The sequence below is a fragment of the Musca autumnalis genome, unplaced genomic scaffold (genome assembly GCF_047663935.1).
Source record: "Musca autumnalis isolate F117 unplaced genomic scaffold, ASM4766393v1 scaffold_2, whole genome shotgun sequence".
Lineage (NCBI taxonomy): Eukaryota > Metazoa > Arthropoda > Insecta > Diptera > Muscidae > Musca > Musca autumnalis.
Window position 1 is genome coordinate 106330720 of NW_027411755.1, and position 23179 is coordinate 106353898.

General features: G+C 34.9%; 1 protein-coding gene across 1 annotated transcript in view; it reads left to right on the forward strand.

The window, feature by feature from the left end:
• Positions 1 to 11169: 11169 nt before the first annotated feature.
• ClpP (Caseinolytic protease proteolytic subunit) overlaps positions 11170 to 23179 on the forward strand; it is a 31967-nt gene continuing 19957 nt past the window's right edge. The window contains exons 1-2 of the mRNA XM_073968680.1: positions 11170 to 11325; positions 11385 to 11804. Coding sequence (XP_073824781.1) covers positions 11290 to 11325; positions 11385 to 11804 — 456 coding nt within the window. The 5' untranslated portion in view covers positions 11170 to 11289. The remainder of the gene's footprint in view (positions 11326 to 11384; positions 11805 to 23179) is intronic.

Here is a 23179-nt window from a genome sequence, read left to right on the forward strand (position 1 = left end):
CCACTTCCTCGGAAGCGGCGAAGAGGACAAGGTCTCCCGAGGAACAGAACACCGCTAAGCCGAGTAAGAAGAAAAAGAGCTTCCCACACTCGAATGCCCTGAGCAAACCAATTCAAAACCCACACAAAGGAGACTGCCCAAAGAACCCTTCGAAGGAGGGCGAAGAAGTGAGCTCAGACATGAAGGGTGTGAGTGCGACTGCAGAATCTTCTGGAAGACCCGGTGACTCAATTAAGAAGTCCAAGACCTTCCAGAAGAGGAAGATGGTCGCAGAAAACGGAGCGGAGCCGCCAACTTCTTACTCCAAGTTAGCCAGGAAATACTACAGGGACGAACAGTGCAGGGCTTACCAGCAAATTGTTAAGTTTTGGAAATATCATGGCCATACAAAAAAAGTATCTCAGTATCTCGTATTAACATAATCAATAGTTACGGAATGGTTCAATGGAATCGTTCTGAAACTGGAACTCGCTTGTTTTACAGTTGTTCAACCTAGTGAACTAGTTCAGTACCATAGTTCGTTTGCGAATGAGTTATTTCATGAAAACAGAAGCTTTTTTCCCGTACTTTTTAATAGTAAAACTCGTAACAGAGAGAAAGAGTGCAAAATTGTTGTCACACAAAAGTTTTTTCAAAAAGTGAGGGAACGCAAAAATGGAAAAAACGTCAAAAAAGCTGGAACAAATGTCAAAGTCGGCGTACCAGCCAATCAGACGCCGGCATTCATGTTATTATTTTTTACACGCTCAAATTTGTCGAGTAAAAAGTTTTTAAAGAGAGCGTCATTCAGCGCCATTTTTGTTTAAAGAGAAGTGAACATTTTACAACTTTTTTGTGTACGGGAACAGGTTTTCGTGTAAAAGTCGTAAAAATTGTAAAAACTTTTTATTTCTGGAACACAGGTAAAGAGATAATAGAGTTTATTCTGAACGAAAATTCCCCGTCTTTCCACCGTTTCAACTTATGGGTACATACTTTACACGATATGTATTTTACATATGGGTTATCACTTTGCGTGTACATTTTGTATATAAAAAGTGACAACCCTTATGTAAAATAAATATCGTGTAAAGTACTGTTTGTCTCTCAGGGATGTTCTGGACGAGGGAAGGAGGCAATCGTCTGATGAGCCAATGATGAGCCAATGACCAACCTAAAAACTCAGAACCACAAAAAAAGAGTATTTTCAGCTTTGGTACTCCGTAAAGTATTGGAAGCAAAATGAATTGGAAACAGGAATAAAAACAAAGTAATTAGGATGATGATGGATAAATATGGGTTTATTTTCGATCGATCTTACTAGTATCGCTGTTGGCAAGTAACAAGATGGAAGTTTTTATTTGACGGAAACAGTCTTTGAGATATGGTTGCACAGAGAAGACACAAAAAGAAAGTCTATGATTCATAGGTTTCCCCTTTTGCATACCTCTGGTAAATATCTGGAGATTTTTAGTGTAGGGTTTGCATGTTAAGAAATTAATGTTATGTTTGTTTAATTGCGGGGAATTTCACTTTGTGGCTTAAACATTCCCGCCTCTCCTTGCAGTGCGATGCAATTATTTGTTTCTTAAAAGATATATTGATTTTTGTAACGACAATGGGCTTGCCATTCTAAACGGTAGAGTTAAAGGAGACGAGGAAGTATGCTTCACATTTGTGAACCAAAATGGTAGCTCCGTCATTGATTTATGCGCAATATCAATGGATCTTTTAACTGACATACAAGACTTCAGTGTACAGAACAAGATTTGGTCGGACCATCTACCGATAACGCTTCGTCTTAAAACATCAAACTTGATACAGAGTGAGTCAGAAAAGTTGAAATTGTTGCCTAAACTTACATGGAACGAATATAACGCAGACTATTATCAACAAAATATGACTCGGAAAATGTCACTATTACAACAAGGCTCACTTTTGTGTGATTATATTTCTGTGATTAAAGAATCTTATCCTTCAAACTCACAGAGGAAACGAACGCATTTCAAATGTAAATGGTTTGAATGTTTAAAATCACGAACCAAAACAATGCTGAAGCTAAATAGATACAGAGCGACTCAGGAATCTGGTGATAGAGAAGCTTACATTGTGATGAAGAATACATACCAAAAATTATGCACACAGAAGAAAAAGGATTATTACCTTAGAATTGAGAGCAAATTAGATACAATAAGAGATAGCAAAGCTTGGTGGAAAATGGCAAAAGATATACGACAAAAAGACAATATAATTGGATGTAATATATCGGCAGAGGAGTTGAAACATCATTTTGATTCGATACTAAATCCAACCGTACATTCCCCTGAAATATTCTACGTACAAAATGAATCTCGAGACGATATGCTAGACAGCAATTTTTCAGTCGCGGAAATAAGGAGCCTTCTTAAAACCCTCTGCACCAGGTATAGATAGAATCCCGTATGATTTCTTCATTCATGCAACAAACGACTTTTTAACTTCACTGTGTGAGACATACACACAGATATTTAACGGCTATGATGATTTCGAAATGTTTCGGTCTAGCATAATATTTCCGATTCATAAAAAAGGAGACCCAAACGATCCTAGCAATTATAGAGGTATTGCTTTCATGAATTGTATAGCAAAATTAATGATGGGTATGATAAATAATAGAATTTCGAAATGGATAAATAGAAATCAAACTCTCAACGAATACCAAGCTGGGTTCCGCAAAGGATACTCAACTGCAGACAATATTTTCAATTTTGTCTCAAATCGTAAATCTCAAACTAACGGAAAATAAAAAGGTATACGCATTTTTTGTTGATTTTAAAGCCGCATTTGATAGAGTACCTCGTGGACTACTTATATATAAGTTATATAATTGTGGACTATCAAATAAAGTATTGAACTTTATAGAGAAAGTCTACACAAATACAAAATCAGCAGTATGGTCCGGAGAAAACCTTTCCCAATTTTTCGAGACAAAATCTGGAGTAAAACAAGGATGTTTATTATCCCCTACATTATTTGCTTTATATCTCAATGACCTGCATGATGCCCTAGATGGTGGTCTGTATATAGATGATATGACCATCAGGGTATTAATGTATGCAGATGACATAGTTATTCTTGCCGATAATGCACTTGTATTACAAAAAAGGATCGACAATCTGGCTGTGTATTGTGACAAATGGGGAATGGAAGTGAATCAATTAAAATCTGAAATAATGATTTTTCGCAAAGGAGACAGAATTAAATCAGAAGAAAAATGGATGTATAATTGAGAATACTTAAGAATTGTAAATGAATATAAATACCTTGGCATCTTATTAACTCCTAAACTGTCATTTGCAAAGCACATAGCAAAGAAAAATGAAGCAGCAAAGTCTTGTGTAAATGTTACATGGAAGAATTTTATAGGAAAACCAAACATCTCTTTGGACGCTAAGTGGAAAATGTTTCTGGCGGTATGCCGCTCTATACAAAGTTATGGATCACAAGTGTGGGGAATCACTATTTTGAGGATGTTGAAAAGTTATACAGATACTTTATCAAGCGCATTCTGAAGTTGCCAAGTAACACCCCCAACTACATCTTAACCTTAGAGACTGGATATGAACCAGGGTACATTTATACTTATACACTTCATTTGAAATATGTGGCAAAAGTGCTTTTTCAATATGGTTCCAACAGACTTCCTCATATCCTTGCAAAGAAAATAGTTGAAAACAATATATCATGGTACAAAGATTATGTAGACCAATTGAATTACTACAATATTGATAATCAAAATGTTTCCAAAGAACAATGGTTTAATACTTGCCAACAATTAATATTTGAAATTGAGAATAATAACTATTATCGTAACATGCAAATGGCACAAGAAAGCGAACATCGAATTTACAAATACAGTCGGACCTCGATTATCCGTGATGGTCGGGACCGGAGGCATTACGGATAATCGATTTTCACGGATAATGGAGGCAATGTTTTTATAAATTTTTTGAACATATTTTTAAGTAAAAATGGCATAGTACAATGTACTATAATAATAGAGTCAGTAATTTTTGTTATTTTGTTTGTAATCTACAAAATTTTAGAAGGAACATAATACCATCAACAGATTCATCTGAATGGACTTTGTCCCATGGTTTTTCTGATACCATTAATATACAAATTGTGTAATATGGGAGAATTTCCAGTTTTCTTTTTTTTACCTTTTGTTTGCTTAATCAAATTTATTGGAAAGTGTGCTTTTACTCCCGGATAATAAAGTTTATAACGAAAAATATAGGAAATGGAAAAAAGACCAACATTTCTTTTCTATCCCGGATAATGGAGGTTCCCGGATAATCGATTCACGGATAATCGAGGTTCAACTGTACATACCTCAACCCAGGGATGGGAGCAACATATTGCAACAATCAATATAACCAAGCACAAATAACGAGTATAATGAAGTCGAGATCTGGGCTGCTTGCGTTAAATTCTAACAGCTATAGATCGGAACAACTTGGTCTCTGTTCCATATGCAATCTTCGAGAATTAGAAAACACGCAGCATTTTATAGGAAGGTGTCCTATTTATAACAACATCCGATATCACCATTTCAACACAAATATATTGTCTGATAGTGACGTAATAAATGTACTAAATGGTGGTGGAAATAATGGTTGGCTAGGCCTTTATAATTATGTGAAAGAGGCGCTTAAATACAGGCACATACTAGTACAAGAATTCAATTATTAACTAGATTGTAAAACTCAATATTCCCGCAGACGGTTTGTATATAAACCATGCTGTAAAACTTTATATATTAAATCTACTTATAAACTTAATAAGAATTATTATGTATTATAACTTTTTTGAAAATAAAGTTTATTGAATTGAAAAAATAAATTATTTGTTTTTTCTCAAATCTGTAGCCGTATCTCAAAGACTTTTACTTTTAGGATAATTCATAAAATGAGTTCAATTATATAATGGGAACAAATTGAATACTCTACCAGCTGACGGAAAAAATCTGAAATTTTTTTTTTTAATTGTAAGTTTTTTCTAAGTAGCCGGCCTTCGGCCGTGGATTTAAGACTTTCTCCTATGGACAGGAGCCAATTTAGGGCACGAAAACAAATTTTTTTAATTTATTTTTTTCTTACTTTAACAAGGGAATTTTCGGAACTTCAGGGGCCCATATTTCGGGAAGTATGGACTTCCCCCCGGAAAAGTTTATATATTTGTGATCAGGACAACAAGATCTACCTGTGGTAATCTTTCCAGATTTTTCCGCCAGGTGGGAGAGTATTCTATTTATGCCATATAATGTATATGAATCTACAACTATGGGTATATATAAGATATAACAATGGGTATAATTCAAATAATAAGGATACTTAAATATGTATAATTCAATTCATAACATTTGGTGTAGTTTATAATATTACTTATATTTATGTCGGTAATGATTATGGTTTGTTCACATTTTTTTTGTTTAGTAAGGTAGATTGTGCAATTCAGGCGAAAAGGTATGTGGAAAAATTACGTAGTGTTAGGAAATACTTAGGAGGAGTAAATGCCATATAACACCCATCCGAATATCGTATTTTGTGCTGTGGGCAGGGTTTAAAATGCTAAAGCCATATTAGCAAAAGCACCGAAAATTTACAGCTTTGCCTGCTAAAATTTCTTTGAAATATGTTTAGCAACAATGAACAACGGCAACATGTAGCAACAAATTTCACAAAAATATTTCTAGCGATGCTGTGCTATTTGATATTGTTGCTTTAATAAAAAAGCGTCTAACACGCATGACTACGGGGGTGTTCCCCTAAAACAAAAAACAAATATGGATGTTGAAAATGAGATAAAAGTTACGGTGCAGGGCCTAAATAACCCAGTACCGGCGGGGACCAGTGATCTGCCTGCGAGTCACACCTCGTCGTCATCAAGCGATCGTGAGCAAACATCTCCCACAGATGTGGGTGCCTTGGCATCTGTGGTCGAAGGTACGGCTACAAGCACACAACCTAAAGGTAAAATGGAGGAGGAGACAGGGAAGCCTAGGGATAGATTAAACTTGACCCGACCATCAGAGTATGGGAGCGACCCTGACTCCGAATCCGACAGCAACAGCAAAAACAATACTACCGTCGTGGAAAACCCAAATAAAGAGGAGGTCCAAAAGATGGTAGAAGAAATAAGCGATAACATCGCAAAACTTACAACAAATAAAGTGCGGTGGACTGATGCTCAAAGACGAAGGTATAAGAAGAACCAGGCGCGGCTTAACAAAAAACAACGGGATGCTCCAAAAGAGACCAATGATACTCCCTCCACTTCCTCGGAAGCGGCGAAGAGGACAAGGTCTCCCGAGGAACAGAACACCGCTAAGCCGAGTAAGAAGAAAAAGAGCTTCCCACACTCGAATGCCCTGAGCAAACCAATTCAAAACCCACACGAAGGAGACTGCCCAAAGAACCCTTCGAAGGAGGGCGAAGAAGTGAGCTCAGACATGAAGGGTGTGAGTGCGACTGCAGAATCTTCTGGAAGACCCGGTGACTCAATTAAGAAGTCCAAGACCTTCCAGAAGAGGAATATGGTCGCAGAAAACGGAGCGGAGCCGCCAACTTCTTACTCCAAGTTAGCCAGGAAATACTACAGGGACGAACAGTGCAGGGCTTACCAGCAAATTGTTAAGTTTTGGAAATATCATGGCCATACAAAAAAAGTATCTCAGTATCTCGTATTAACATAATCAATAGTTACGGAATGGTTCAATGGAATCGTTCTGAAACTGGAACTCGCTTGTTTTACAGTTGTTCAACCTAGTGAACTAGTTCAGTACCATAGTTCGTTTGCGAATGAGTTATTTCATGAAAACAGAAGCTTTTTTCCCGTACTTTTTAATAGTAAAACTCGTAACAGAGAGAAAGAGTGCAAAATTGTTGTCACACAAAAGTTTTTTCAAAAAGTGAGGGAACGCAAAAATGGAAAAAACGTCAAAAAAGCTGGAACAAATGTCAAAGTCGGCGTACCAGCCAATCAGACGCCGGCATTCATGTTATTATTTTTTACACGCTCAAATTTGTCGAGTAAAAAGTTTTTAAAGAGAGCGTCATTCAGCGCCATTTTTGTTTAAAGAGAAGTGAACATTTTACAACTTTTTTGTGTACGGGAACAGGTTTTCGTGTAAAATGTGTAAAAGTCGTAAAAATTGTAAAAACTTTTTATTTCTGGAACACAGGTAAAGAGATAATGGAGTTTATTCTGAACGAAAATTCCCCGTCTTTCCACCGTTTCAACTTATGGGTATATACTTTACACGATATGTATTTTACATATGGGTTATCACTTTGCGTGTACATTTTGTATATAAAAAGTGACAACCCTTATGTAAAATAAATATCGTGTAAAGTACTGTTTGTCTCTCAGGGATGTTCTGGACGAGGGAAGGAGGCAATCGTCTGATGAGCCAATGACCAACCAAAAAACTCAGAACCACAAAAAAAGAGTATTTTCAGCTTTGGTACTCCGTAAAGTATTGGAAGCAAAATGAATTGGAAACAGGAATAAAAACAAAGTAATTAGGATGATGATGGATAAATATGGGTTTATTTTCGATCGATCTTACTAGTATCGCTGTTGGCAAGTAACAAGATGGAAGTTTTTATTTGACGGAAACAGTCTTTGAGATATGGTTGCACAGAGAAGACACAAAAAGTGTGGTGAAAAAAGGAAGTCTATGATTCATAGGTTTCCCCTTTTGCATACCTCTGGTAAATATCTGGAGATTTTTAGTGTAGGGTTTGCATGTTAAGAAATTAATGTTATGTTTGTTTAATTGCGGGGAATTTCACTTTGTGGCTTAAACATTCCCGCCTCTCCTTGCAGTGCGATGCAATTATTTGTTTCTTAAAAGATATATTGATTTTTGTAACGACAATGGGCTTGCCATTCTAAACGGTAGAGTTAAAGGAGACGAGGAAGTATGCTTCACATTTGTGAACCAAAATGGTAGCTCCGTCATTGATTTATGCGCAATATCAATGGATCTTTTAACTGACATACAAGACTTCAGTGTACAGAACAAGATTTGGTCGGACCATCTACCGATAACGCTTCGTCTTAAAACATCAAACTTGATACAGAGTGAGTCAGAAAAGTTGAAATTGTTGCCTAAACTTACATGGAACGAATATAACGCAGACTATTATCAACAAAATATGACTCGGAAAATGTCACTATTACAACAAGGCTCACTTTTGTGTGATTATATTTCTGTGATTAAAGAATCTTATCCTTCAAACTCACAGAGGAAACGAACGCATTTCAAATGTAAATGGTTTGAATGTTTAAAATCACGAACCAAAACAATGCTGAAGCTAAATAGATACAGAGCGACTCAGGAATCTGGTGATAGAGTAGCTTACATTGTGATGAAGAATACATACCAAAAATTATGCACACAGAAGAAAAAGGATTATTACCTTAGAATTGAGAGCAAATTAGATACAATAAGAGATAGCAAAGCTTGGTGGAAAATGGCAAAAGATATACGACAAAAAGACAATATAATTGGATGTAATATATCGGCAGAGGAGTTGAAACATCATTTTGATTCGATACTAAATCCAACCGTACATTCCCCTGAAATATTCTACGTACAAAATGAATCTCGAGACGATATGCTAGACAGCAATTTTTCAGTCGCGGAAATAAGGAGCCTTCTTAAAACCCTCTGCACCAGGTATAGATAGAATCCCGTATGATTTCTTCATTCATGCAACAAACGACTTTTTAACTTCACTGTGTGAGACATACACACAGATATTTAACGGCTATGATGATTTCGAAATGTTTCGGTCTAGCATAATATTTCCGATTCATAAAAAAGGAGACCCAAACGATCCTAGCAATTATAGAGGTATTGCTTTCATGAATTGTATAGCAAAATTAATGATGGGTATGATAAATAATAGAATTTCGAAATGGATAAATAGAAATCAAACTCTCAACGAATACCAAGCTGGGTTCCGCAAAGGATACTCAACTGCAGACAATATTTTCAATTTTGTCTCAATCGTAAATCTCAAACTAACGGAAAATAAAAAGGTATACGCATTTTTTGTTGATTTTAAAGCCGCATTTGATAGAGTATCTCGTGGACTACTTATATATAAGTTATATAATTGTGGACTATCAAATAAAGTATTGAACTTTATAGAGAAAGTCTACACAAATACAAAATCAGCAGTATGGTCCGGAGAAAACCTTTCCCAATTTTTCGAGACAAAATCTGGAGTAAAACAAGGATGTTTATTATCCCCTACATTATTTGCTTTATATCTCCATGACCTGCATGATGCCCTAGATGGTGGTCTGTATATAGATGATATGAACATCAGGGTATTAATGTATGCAGATGACATAGTTATTCTTGCCGATAATGCACTTGTATTACAAAAAATGATCGACAATCTGGCTGTGTATTGTGACAAATGGGGAATGGAAGTGAATCAATTAAAATCTGAAATAATGATTTTTCGCAAAGGAGACAGAATTAAATCAAAAGAAAAATGGATGTATAATTGAGAATACTTAAGAATTGTAAATGAATATAAATACCTTGGCATCTTATTAACTCCTAAACTGTCATTTGCAAAGCACATAGCAAAGAAAAATGAAGCAGCAAAGTCTTGTATAAATGTTACATGGAAGAATTTTATAGGAAAACCAAACATCTCTTTGGACGCTAAGTGGAAAATGTTTCTGGCGGTATGCCGCTCTATACAAAGTTATGGATCACAAGTGTGGGGGAATCACTATTTTAAGGATGTTGAAAAGTTATACAGATACTTTATCAAGCGCATTCTGAAGTTGCCAAGTAACACCCCCAACTACATCTTAACCTTAGAGACTGGATATGAACCAGGGTACATTTATACTTATACAATTCATTTGAAATATGTGGCAAAAGTGCTTTTTCAATATGGTTCCAACAGACTTCCTCATATCCTTGCAAAGAAAATAGTTGAAAACAATATATCATGGTACAAAGATTATGTAGACCAATTGAATTACTACAATATTGATAATCAAAATGTTTCCAAAGAACAATGGTTTAATACTTGCCAACAATTAATATTTGAAATTAAGAATAATAACTATTATCGTAACATGCAATTGGCACAAGAAAGCGAACATCGAATTTACAAATATCTCAACCCAGGGATGGGAGCAACATATTGCAACAACCAATATAATCAAGCACAAATAACGAGTATAATGAAGTCGAGATCTGGGCTGCTTGCGTTAAATTCTAATTCTATAGATCGGAACAACTTGGTCTCTGTTCCATATGCAATCTTCGAGAATTAGAAAACACGCAGCATTTTATAGGAATTCCCCGTCTTTCCACCGTTTCAACTTATGGGTACATACTTTACACAATATGTATTTTACATATGGGTTATCACTTTGCGTGTACATTTTGTATATAAAAAGTGACAACCCTTATGTAAAATACATATTGTGTAAAGTATGTACCCATAAGTTGAAACGGTGGAAAGACGGGGAATTTTCGTTCAGAATAAACTCCATTATCTCTTTACCTGTGTTCCAGAAATAAAAAGTTTTTACAATTTTTACGACTTTTACACATTTTACACGAAAACCTGTTCCCGTACACAAAAAAGTTGTAAAATGTTCACTTCTCTTTAAACAAAAATGGCGCTGAATGACGCTCTCTTTAAAAACTTTTTACTCGACAAATTTGAGCGTGTAAAAAATAATAACATGAATTTTTGACGTTTTTTCCATTTTTGCGTTCCCTCACTTTTTGAAAAAACTTTTGTGTGACAACAATTTTGCACTCTTTCTCTCTGTTACGAGTTTTACTATTAAAAAGTACGGGAAAAAAGCTTCTGTTTTCATGAAATAACCCCCAGTTTTTGTAAAAATTTTTTTTCTTCTCACACGAATTGTCAAATTTTGTAGATCGATTTACTCGCATTAGCGCAAATGTAGAGCGCTGATTTTTAAATGAGGAATCCTTAATGATATATGGAACGGGTATACGAAAAATTAGATGTGTATGTCATCTGGGGGCTGAGCTATGAATGCCTAAATTATTACGAATATAGACGAACGAACAAAAATAAGTTACAAAAACTGGGGGTAACTCATTCGCAAACGAACTATGGTACTGAACTAGTTCACTAGGTTGAACAACTGTAAAACAAGCGAGTTCCAGTTTCAGAATGATTCCATTGAACCATTCCGTAACTCTATTGATTATGTTAATACGACATACTGAGATACTTTTTTTGTATGGCCATGATATTTACAAAACTTAATTTGCTGGTGGTAAGCCCTATACAGTAAATTGTTATCTACATATTTCATCAACTTTTTAAACAAATTAGAAGAACACCCGATCACAATTATGTCGTGGATTACATTTGGTACCAATCGTTGTTGAGCAGACCGGCCGTGGTGAGAGGGCATATGACATATTTTCCCGATTGTTAAAAGAACGCATAATTTGTTTGATGGGTCCAATACATGACGATTTAAGTTCATTGGTGGTTGCACAGTTACTATTTCTGCAGGCAGAAAATTCGAATAAGCCCATTCATATGTATATAAATTCTCCCGGTGGAGTTGTCACAGCAGGTTTGGCTATTTACGATACCATGCAATACGTAAAACCGCCAATTGCTACTTGGTGTGTTGGACAAGCCTCATCTATGGGTTCATTGTTGCTGAGTGCCGGTGCTCCCGGTATGCGATACTCCCTACCGAACTCTAGAATAATGATACATCAACCCTCTGGGGGAGCGCAGGTAATTTTGGATTTTTTTTAAATAATACATACTGCCGAAAATAGTAGACGCAATTATATACATACATACACAGTATCGACAAAACATTTGCAACTGACACGTACAATTTAATTTTAGCGCTATAATATTTGTAAAAACCACCTTTTTGTTCAGTTTTTCAGTATTAAAATGTTCTTCATACTCCCCAGAAAACACCCACAATTAAATAGCGTATTAAAAAAATGTACCGTATTTTAGCAAGACAAAACAATTGCAACTCATTTCGTCGCTATATAAATAATGCTCAAAATTATGATTTTTTACATTATTTTTGTTTCACATTCAGATTTTTATTAGTTAAGGCTCTCTTTAAGACTGAATACATCATTTTATAAAGATATAAAAGTTACATAATGAACAGAATATTTTAATATAATTTTAATTTGGCACTTGATAAGTTTGGAAAGGACTAGAAAATCGTATAACAGGAGAATATAATCCAGAACCATCCTTAAAAATAGCTTATATTTGAATACGAAGCCCATACAAAATAAAAAATAATGTAAAAAGTCATAATTCTGAGCCTTATTTATATAGCGACGGAGTGAGTTGCAAATGTTTTGTCTTGCTAAAATATGGGATATTTTTTAAAAGTACTCTATTAGAAGTGGACCACCTTATAAGGTACAAAAACTAATTGTGGGTGTTTTCTTCGGATTACGAAGAACATTTTAATGCTGAAAAACTGAACAAAAAGTAGGTTTTTACAAATATTATAGCGCTAAAAGTAAATTGTATGTGTCAGTTGCAAATGTTTTGTCCGATACTGTATGTTGCTCTATATGCTTTTCTTATTTTTCGGAACAAAATAAATAAAATGACTGCATTTGGGAGCATGTTGAGTTTAAGCATTAAGCTAGGATCGTGTCCAAATTTTCTCCCCAATTAGATCTCGTGACCCTGATCACAAATATATATAACACTTGTTGCGGAAGTCCATACTTTCCGAGAAATGTGTCTCTGAATTTCCGAAAATTCCTTTGTATATAACTTCTCTATTTTTGAACGGATAATGATATGGGTACCATTGTAAAGTTTATGGAAAAATAGTAAAATTTTCGGCTTAAGATGATCACAAATATATATAACATTTATTGCGGCAGTCCATACTTCCCGAGATATGGGCCTCCGAAGTTCCGAAAATTCCCTTGTTAAATGTCGGCTACTTAGAGAAAAATTTTAATAGTAGTTACCGTTCCCTAGATTGGCTCACGTCTATAGGAGAAAGCCTTAAATCCCCGGCCGAAGGCCGGCTATATATGAAAAATTATAATTTTATCCGAGCTTAATGCTTCAACTCAACTTGCTCCAAATTTTCTTTAAGAAAGTAATTTTTTCTAAATAGCAGGTTTGTCGGCCGGGGATTTTACACTTTCTCCTATGAACAGGTGCAAATCTCGGGAGCGGGAACAAAATTTTCTTTTGAATTATAATTTTTTCTTTAAGTAGACGGCCTTTGGCCGGCGATTTAAGACTTTCCCCCATTGGTATGGACAGGGGCGAATCTCCTGAATTGGAACAGTTTTTTTCTTAATTATATCTTGTGGGGATTTAAAGACTATGATGTTTCCTATCAAACACAGAAAAAATTATGTTTCTACCTCTTCGCGAAATGATTTTCTGATAAATTTCCCGATAGTACTATAAAAAATAGGCATTTATTTTTGGTCATCACGATAGAACAGACTTTTTATTTTCGCGAAATTTTGAGATATAAACGCCGAATTTTCTTTCAGTCGATAAAGCAAGGCTTTTTAATAATTTTTCACCAAAGAAAACCTATAAATAATTCCGCGAACACCGAAATAACAGCGCAAAATGGTTTAAAATGACAGATAATTGAAACATCTCGGAATATCGATAGGAATCGTGCAGTTACGTCATATTTCTGCACAATAAGATAGAATATAACACAGATAACCTCGACGGATACAACCGAGTGCTTCGGATGCTGATAATATGGAATATTTTCAAAATAATTATTGAAAACGTCAAAATTTCTTATAAAAACCTAGATGTTTTGTTCAATAAAATGATTTTTCCGCGAACAAGTCTGCCGTTTAAAGGTTTGGAAATAGGCTCCAGATATACAGGAAGATAATCTGATATGGAAACAACCGCTATTTTAATACACTGAGGGAAATTTTAGTACTTTTTAAAACAACATACGATACTTAAATAGAGGTTTTCCATGACTGTGTTTTCCCGCGAAAACGGGGCTTTTACATTTGCGTGTTCAGTTAAGAAAACTACTAATTCGTAAAATTGAATTGTTATAATTTAATTCATCTTTTTTGGCCCGATGGCTTTGAATTAATGTTCGGTTGTTAAATAAATAAAATAAAAAAAAATCCGGTATGGAGAGCATAACCTGGTCCACTTATATTGGAGCATAACACTGTTGAGAACAGTCGCGAACACCGAAATAAGAACACATATAAAATTCAAAGTTTATAGGGTGTGTTCAATTTGAAAAATGTGCTAAAATTTCCCTCCTATAAATGTGGAGCATTTTTTCAAACCTTTAAACGGCAGACTTGTTCGCGGAAAAACCATTTTGTTGAACAAAACATTTAGGTTTTTATAAGAAATTTTGACGTTTTCAATATTTTGAAAATATTCCATATTATCAGCATCCGAAGCACTCTATAGTATCCGTCGAGGTTGTCTGTGTCATATTCTATCTTATTGTGCAGAAACATGACATAACTGCTCGACTCCTATTGATATTCCGAGATGTTTCAATTATCTGTCATTTTAAACACTACTACGCTGTTATTTCGGTGTTCGCGGAATTATTTATAAGTTTTCTTTGGAGAAAAATGGTTAGAAAGCCTTGCTTTATCGATTGAAAGAAAATTCGGCGTTAATATCTCAAAAATTCGCGAAAATAAAATGACTGTTCTATCCTGATGACCAAAAATAAATGCCTATTTTTCATAGTACTATCGGAAAATTGATCAGAAAATCATTTCGCGAAGAGATAGAAACATTATTTTTTCTGTGTTTGATACGGAACATCATAGACTTTAAATCCCCACAAGATTAAATCACAAGAAAATCATTTCGCGAAGAGATAGAAACATTATTTTTTCTGTGTTTGATACGGAACATCATAGACTTTAAATCTCCACAAGATTAAAAATGCAGATTCATTCGCTTCGGGATAAATAAGCTAACATTAACAGAAATTTAGGAATTCTATTCTACTGACGGGGAGTGTATGTTTGTGATCAGGGTGAAAGAATGTGTAGAATATGTTGTAGAAAGAATGTGGTCCCGATCCGAGCTTCATCCTTAAACACAACTTAAGCCCCTTCGGAATTGTTGCTAATTAATAAATCTGGACTTGAAAATTTTTCCACAGAAATTTTTCTAAAATTAAATTTTATCAAATATATCCGGTCTTTGGTCGAGGATTCAAAACTTTCTACTATAGACAGATGCAAAACTAGTCTACGCGAACAAAAATTTTTAAAATTACATATATATGTATATGTATACATATCGTCGGTGTCATGCTTAAGTGTTCCATGTCCCGTGAAATAATCGCATTTTAATGTTTTGCGTCGCAACTGCGTGGAGCTGACTTGAAATATTAATAATAGTGTATAGAATATATATGCAAAAATATAGAGGAATTTGTATTGGAATATAAAAGTTATAGAGATTTTTTTAAAAAAAGAATTTTTGTCGATTTGTTCCATATCCATACTTATGACACGAATGTGAAGTATTGTAAATCACATGGAACAAAGTGACAAAAAATTGTTCCATCTTTGACTCAATAAATCAAATACTTCTAAAGGCCCCCACTCATTTATCAGTCTGTGCCGTCAGTCCGATGAACCCTTTCTGTATGTGTGACTGACAGGTGTGTAGCACGAACCATCAGTCAAGTCTAAAAATCTTGAATTTCTCCTCCAAAAATTAATGAATTCTACGTTTTTTGTGTTCCAGCACCAACATTATTTTCTGTTTTCAAAATTATTTATTGACAATTTGAAAATAAACACAATTCACCCAGACTGATGGGGGTTCATTTTGAAATCAAAACTATTTTGATTTTCATCAGTCTTGGAAAACTCACACATACATTCTCAAAATTTCAAAAATTTACACATACTACCATAAATGCTGGCAGTCAGACTGACTAATGAGTGGGGGCCTTAAATCGAAAATTAAAGATCTGATTTTTTAAATGTGTTTTAAAACTTGTTTTTAAAATATTAATTCCATAACTTGAAAAACTTTAAGCTTTCGCGTCGAAGCGTGGCTATCTCTGAAACTAGAGCAGATAGGAGAAAGCCGACTATAAATTCAGAAAGAGCTTACCGGAAAACCCTAGAAACCACCTGTATCTCAAAAAGTCAAAAAAGGCGTATGGAACACTTAAGCATGACTCCGACGATATATTGGCATTATCAGCGTTCCGAGACCTAATTTTAGACAAAGTTTTAAAGTTCACTGAGTCCTGCTCGGGTTTCTTTAAGGACTCTACATTTTCACTAAAAATTGTTTTAGGGGTCGATTATCGATAGCCACTCAATTGTAGTTGCGTTGCCATACAATTAAATTAAGGGGTCGATCATCGATAACAATTATCGTTGAGTGGCGTTGCCAGTTGTCAAAATTGATCCACGTATGGCAACTCTCAACTGAAGTTGCGAATCTCAGTTGACGAAGCGGCTGTTTTTCAGCAACCACCAATTTTCAGTTGCAGTGAACATTTTCGAAGAAACAAGAAGTAAAATAGAAGGAAAAAATAAACATTTTGTTAACAATAATTGATTCTTTGCATCATTAATTAATTTTGTGTATCAATATGGTGAAAATAACGACAAAGCAGCAGTTCGAAATATTAATTGATAAACTGAGTGAAAATCCAAACTTAGCCCGAGGAGTTCGGGAAGCGTCGAGGTCCATTTCGGGCAGTTTAAACAGCCATGAACCTCCAACACGAAGAGTGGCAGAGTCTGGATTCACTTTAAAGCAAAGTTGAAAAAGAAAACGCCTCAAAATAAAATAAACTTCAAAGACACTGGTGGTGGTTCATTACAATAAGTGAATTTATCACCTTTGGAGCGACAGCAGCAAATCTTTTGCAAATGAATTTGGTGACATATACAGTAGGTTCAGTTTAAGTACAAATGGCGAACATCCTCCATCTATATAGCCAACTACACAAGGGAATTTCGTTTTTGAATAAAAATGGTTTTTATTTTGCCTTTTTCCTCCTCTGTCAACTTCGAAACGATCCAATTTTGGCACAATTTGTCCTCTATCAAGCGGACAACTTCCTTCAATACTCTCGACAATGTAGATTGAGCCATGCAACTGTTGAAATCATTGCCATGGGACTTTTGGAAACTTCCGTCCTCCAAGAATCGCAACGCTGCGCACTCTTTTAAAAGTGGGGGTATTGCTGTTGATCTGTAACTTACTTTGAAGTCATCCTTTAACGTTTCCACAACGTAAACTACAGCATCCTTTGGCAATCGAAAATACGCCTTAAACCTGAAATAATTTACTGATTATACAGATCTTTCCACATGATCATCAGCTTACAGTGCAGATGGCAATTCCAATGGATTCGACTTGTCCTCAAATTTCTTCTAATAGATGCAATGTCCTGTACATTTTCTTCATCATCAAAAAATAATTCCACCGAACTTATCATTTTTTGGGACAGCAAATAAAACTTGACGATCCGAAGATTCAATGGGCAGGTTATATTCCAATCTTGGGTTGTTTTCCAAATTTGCTCGAAAACTCAGCCAAAATATTAAAATATTGTCCAGAATACACAAAAGAGTTATCCAAAGCGCAATTATTTTTAAAATGTTTTTTTTTTGGCGAATAGAGTTCACAAGTTTGAAAAAACACTGATCGATAACATGTTTATCGACCACCCAGTTGAGTTGAAATTAATGGTACAACATTTCGTCTCAGTCGCGCAGACAACTGACAACTCAACTCAAGTTTAGTGGCAATACAAGATAGACCCATAAATTTGTTGTCGGCAACGCAACTGAAGTTGGGTTGCTATCCATAATCAACCCCTTAATATTTCATCATTTTGCGTCTGGTTGTCTACTTCTGTTCCTCTCTAAATACCTTGAAATTATTTGTCTCCAGAATGGCCTAATTATGGGCAAAAACGATGAAAGTATGCTACGAAATGTCATCTGATATAATTCAAGAAGTAAGGTCCATTTCTCCAAATTTTGTTAGGAAAGTGGCAGGGGCAGGATTCGGAAATAATACCTATAGTCTCATGCATTATTTTCAACAAAATTTACAGCAAGCTTTTGAAAAAAATGTTTTTCAAACGAATCGTTGTTAAGAAAACGCGCCAGCTGTTCCTTTTTAACAAAATTATATTTGTTGTAATTTCCCCAACAACATAAAGAATATTTTGACATAACATATTCAAAATTTGTCGTGAAAAAGCATTCGTCTGATTGCGAAATGCTTTTATGCCTCATTTTTCCATAACGTTTAATTGGCTCGGGTTAACGTTATCCGATTGCCACAAAATTTCAAGTGGAGAATATTAGTTGTAGGAAATTAAAAAAAAGAATTTTTGTTTTTTGGGTCACTAATATACATATATTTACACATACACTCCACGTCAGTAGAATAGAACACCTACATTTTTGTTAATGTTATCTTATTTATCCCAAAACTAATGAATCTGCGTTTTTAATCTTGTGGGGATTTAAAGTCTATGATGTTCCGTATCAAACACAGAAAAAATTATGTTTCTAGCTCTTCGCGAAATGATGTTCTGGTCAATTTTTCGATAGTACTATGAAAAATAGGCATTTATTTTTGGTCATCAGGATAGAACATTCACTTTATTTTCGCGAATGTTTGAGATATTAACGCCGAATTTTCTTTCAGTCGATAAAGCAAGGCTTTCTAATCATTTTCACCAAAGAAAACCTATAAATAATTCCGCGAACACCGAAATAACAGCGTTAAAGGGTGTAAATTGACAGATATTTGAAACATCTCGGAATATTAATAGGAGTCGCGCACTTATGTCATATTTCTTCACAAAAAGATAGAATATGACACAGACAACCTCGACGGATACAATCGGGTGCTTCGGATGCTGATAAAATGGAACATTTTCAAAATAATTATGAAAAACGTAAATATTTCTTATAAATTCCTTGATGTTTTGTTCAATAAAATGTTTTTTCCGCGAACAAGTCTGCCGTTTAAAGGTTTGGAAATATGCTCCAGATTTAGAGGAAAATAATCTGATATGAAAACAACCGCTATTTTAATACACTGAGGGAAATTTTAGCACATTTTTCAAATTGAACACACCCTTTGGACTTTGAGTTTTATATGTGTTCTTTTTTCGTTGTCCGCGACTGTTCTCGACATTGTTATGCTCCAATATAAATGGAAGAGGTTATGCTCTCTACACCGGGTTTTACGAATTAGTAGTTTTTTTAACTGAACTAGCAAATGTAAAAGCTCCGTTTTCGCGGGAAAACACAGTCATGGAAATTGAGGTTTTAGGTTTCGTATGTTGTTTTAAAAAGTACTAAAATTTATCTCAGTGTATTAAAATAAGGGTTGTTTTCGTATCAGATTATCTTCCTCCAAATCTGGAGCATATTTCCAAACCTTTAAACGGCAGACTTGTTCGCGGAAAAACCATTTTATTGAACAAAACATTAAGGTATTTATAAGAAATTTTGACGTTTTTCATAATTATTTTGAAAATGTTCCATTTTATCAGCATCCGAAGCACCCGATTGTATCCGTCGATGTTGTCTGTGTCATATTCTATCTTTTTGTGAAGAAATATGACATAAGTACGCGACTCCTATTAATATTCCGAGATGTTTCAAATATCTGTCAATTTACACCCTTTAACGCTGTTATTTCGGTGTTCGCGGAATTATTTATAGGTTTTCTTTCGTGAAAATGATTAGAAAGCCTTGCTTTATCGACTGAAAGAAAATTCGGCGTTAATATCTCAAACATTCGCGAAAATAAAGTGAATGTTCTATCCTGATGACCAAAAATAAATGCCTATTTTTCATAGTACTATCGGAAAATTGACCAGAACATCATTTCGCGAAGAGCTAGAAACATAATTTTTTCTGTGCTTGATACGGAATATCATAGACTTTAAATCCCCACAAGATTAAAAACGCAGATTCATTAGTTTTGGGATAAATAAGCTAACATTAACAAAAATGTAGGTGTTCTATTCTACTGACGTGGAGTGTATATGGTAATATTATAAAAAAGTTTCACAATCGTTGAAGTTCAGGTTTACCATTTAATAAATCGCAAACTGTAAATATATTTAATGGAATATGAATATATTTCTGTTGATTGAAGTGTTTTAACCACAATCTCATAACATGGTCCATTAAAAATAATTTACGTGAAGGCTGTCTTGGTGGCAATACAAAAAAAGTGTTGAAGAAACCAGTTTTCTGTTTTCTTTCTTGATTTCTGGCCAAATTACGCAACATACAGACTTGTGTTCAAAGAAAGAATTAAAGAATACTTCTTGGGCAACACGGCTCTAAGGTATGCCTTTTCGATAAGTACACTGCATCCCCCTAAAATCGATACTGAGATGTTGAAGTTTTGATTTCGGCGTTTTTTTGGATATTTGTTATAATTAGATGGCGCAACCAGATAATGATATATGTAAACTAGTGATTCCATCCTTTGATGTATATCTCATGAGTGTGCTCTGCCAGCTTTCTAGTAATAGGAGTCAAAAGTCGAGAATTTTCCTAAAAAAAACTATTTACTATACTATTAAAAATAAATTGAGAGCGTTTTTAAGTAATGGTTCTATTTAATTGCGAATTTCTTCCTTTCATTTTTCATTTTTTCATCAATTGTAATATAAAAAAGCCAACATGGCCAATAACTTATATTATCTTACTACAATATCCAAACATTCAAGAACTTAGAAGTTAAGAATTAAAATAAATATATATATATATATATATATATATATATATATATATATATATATATATATATATATATATATATACATAAATAAAAATATATACATAAATACTATGCATACTATGATTAATGACTATATAAATAGACTCCCTAATCATAGCCACTAACCACTGCACTTCACTTAACAATTGTTAAGAAAAGTGGAGGGGAGATGAGCAAGGCAGGTCCATACACGAATAAATGCTATGTTTCACTCAATCAATATATTAGAGAGATGCTCAAAACACCTTCTCTTAAAAACAAAGGTGGAGAAAGCAAAATTACGTAGGTCAAGAGGTAACTGATTCCAAAATCATGCAACCATAACAACAAATGAATGCTCTCCTACCCACGACGAAAATATAGGAAATGACAATTGATGATTCCTAATGTATCGACTAAACACAAACTTATTAAACAGGGGAGAGTTGACGTCCTTCATTATTCTATAGTGGCATAAAAGAAGGCGATATTCAACATACTTGTCAAAAGACAAGCCCAGAAATTTAACAACAAACTGCGAAACATGGTCACCACGCCGCAAACCAAATACATAACGCACAATAGAATTAACAATCTTATGAACACGTAGCATTTGACCAGGGTTAGATCCAGAAACAATCTCCAAACAGTAGTTTACATGAGACATCAATAACACATAGCAACTTTCCGCCGAACATTAAGGGGTAAATATGCTTGGAGACTATAAAACCTCCTAAGCTGAAAGCGAACACGAGACAACAGAACATCAATGTGCGTTACAAAACTAAGGTTGGAATCGATGATTACACCCAAGCACCGAATTTCACCAACAACATTAACAACAGAAGAACTCACACAGATATTAGGAATTACAGAATTAACAGGCGCATTAAAAACAACAGCTTCAGTTTTATCCCAGTTGATAGCCAAACCATTAGAGGAGATCCACAGTGATAGGGATTGTAGCACAGAGTTTGCTAAATTCTCCAGATTCGAGAGATTTAAACTCCTGAAGAAAACATGGATGTCATCCGCATACATAAAAATACTACAGGCAGAACCTGAAATTGAATCCACAATGTCATCAATAAACATTAAAAACAACAGGGGCCCAAGCACCGAACCCTGCGGGACACCACACCGAACATCACTAACATCAGACTGAACACCCCTATGCTCCACAAACTGGGACCTTCCCACTAGATACGAAGAAATCAACCTACAGGCAGAAAGAGAAAAACCAAACTTATGCCTCAACTTGTGGAGCAGAAGGACATGATCAACGGAATCAAAGGCCTTGGACAAATCAAGACCAACAAGTAAACCAACATCAGAACCATTGAAAACATCACGAATAAGATTGGTGAGGCATAACAAATGCAAAGTACTACTATGGCCATGTCGAAACCCATACTGGGAACTACTCAAACACTTACGGTCATCAATAAACTCTACAATAGCATTTTTAACAATGTGTTCAACAATCTTTGACATCGACGTCAATATGCTTATTGGGCGAAGATTCATGTGATTATACGAACCAACTTTCTTTGGCACAGGCACAACACGAGCTACCTTCCCGGCTTGCGGAAACATCGAAGTCATAAAAATAGTGTTATTAAAATACAAAAAGTGACCACATATATAAGGAAAGACACACCTAAAAAACTTAATAGGCAAGCCATCAACACCAACAGCACCAGACTTAACCATACGCAAAGCACTCACAACATCTCCAATATACACACAGTAAAACCTAAAGGAATCCTCAACATTGGTCTCATCAACTCTCCTATTAACCATCAAACTCGAGTGGCTCACACCACAAAAATAATCATTAACCGCATTAACATCAATAAAAGGAACCTCATCACCATCATCGAGACAACCAAAGGACTTAAGCGATTTCCACAACTGAGTATCATTCATACGACCAAACATTGTTTCATAAAACTTTCTCCTCTCATTACGCATTACAGCTTTGCATCGATTACGATACATACAATAGATTCGCCTATTACCATCAATAGGTCGTCTGCGCTATTTAAAATAAGCCAAGTCTCTCATAGAACGGGACGAATTCACTACATCCAAATCCAACCATGCATCATTTTTGGGATTAACTCGACGAGACACAACAGGCACAAAAGAGAACAAATTATGAAACAACAGATCAAAAAGGGCAAGCTGATGATCAACATCACTTGTGTTATACAGAGGGCTAAAATCGAAATTACACGAAAAGTTTCCAATTCCCAGCCAATCAGCTCTATTAAAATCCAGGTACTCAATTACCTTCTCTTCAACAACAACTGGAATTTCAATCATACCAAAGATTAAAGCATGATGAG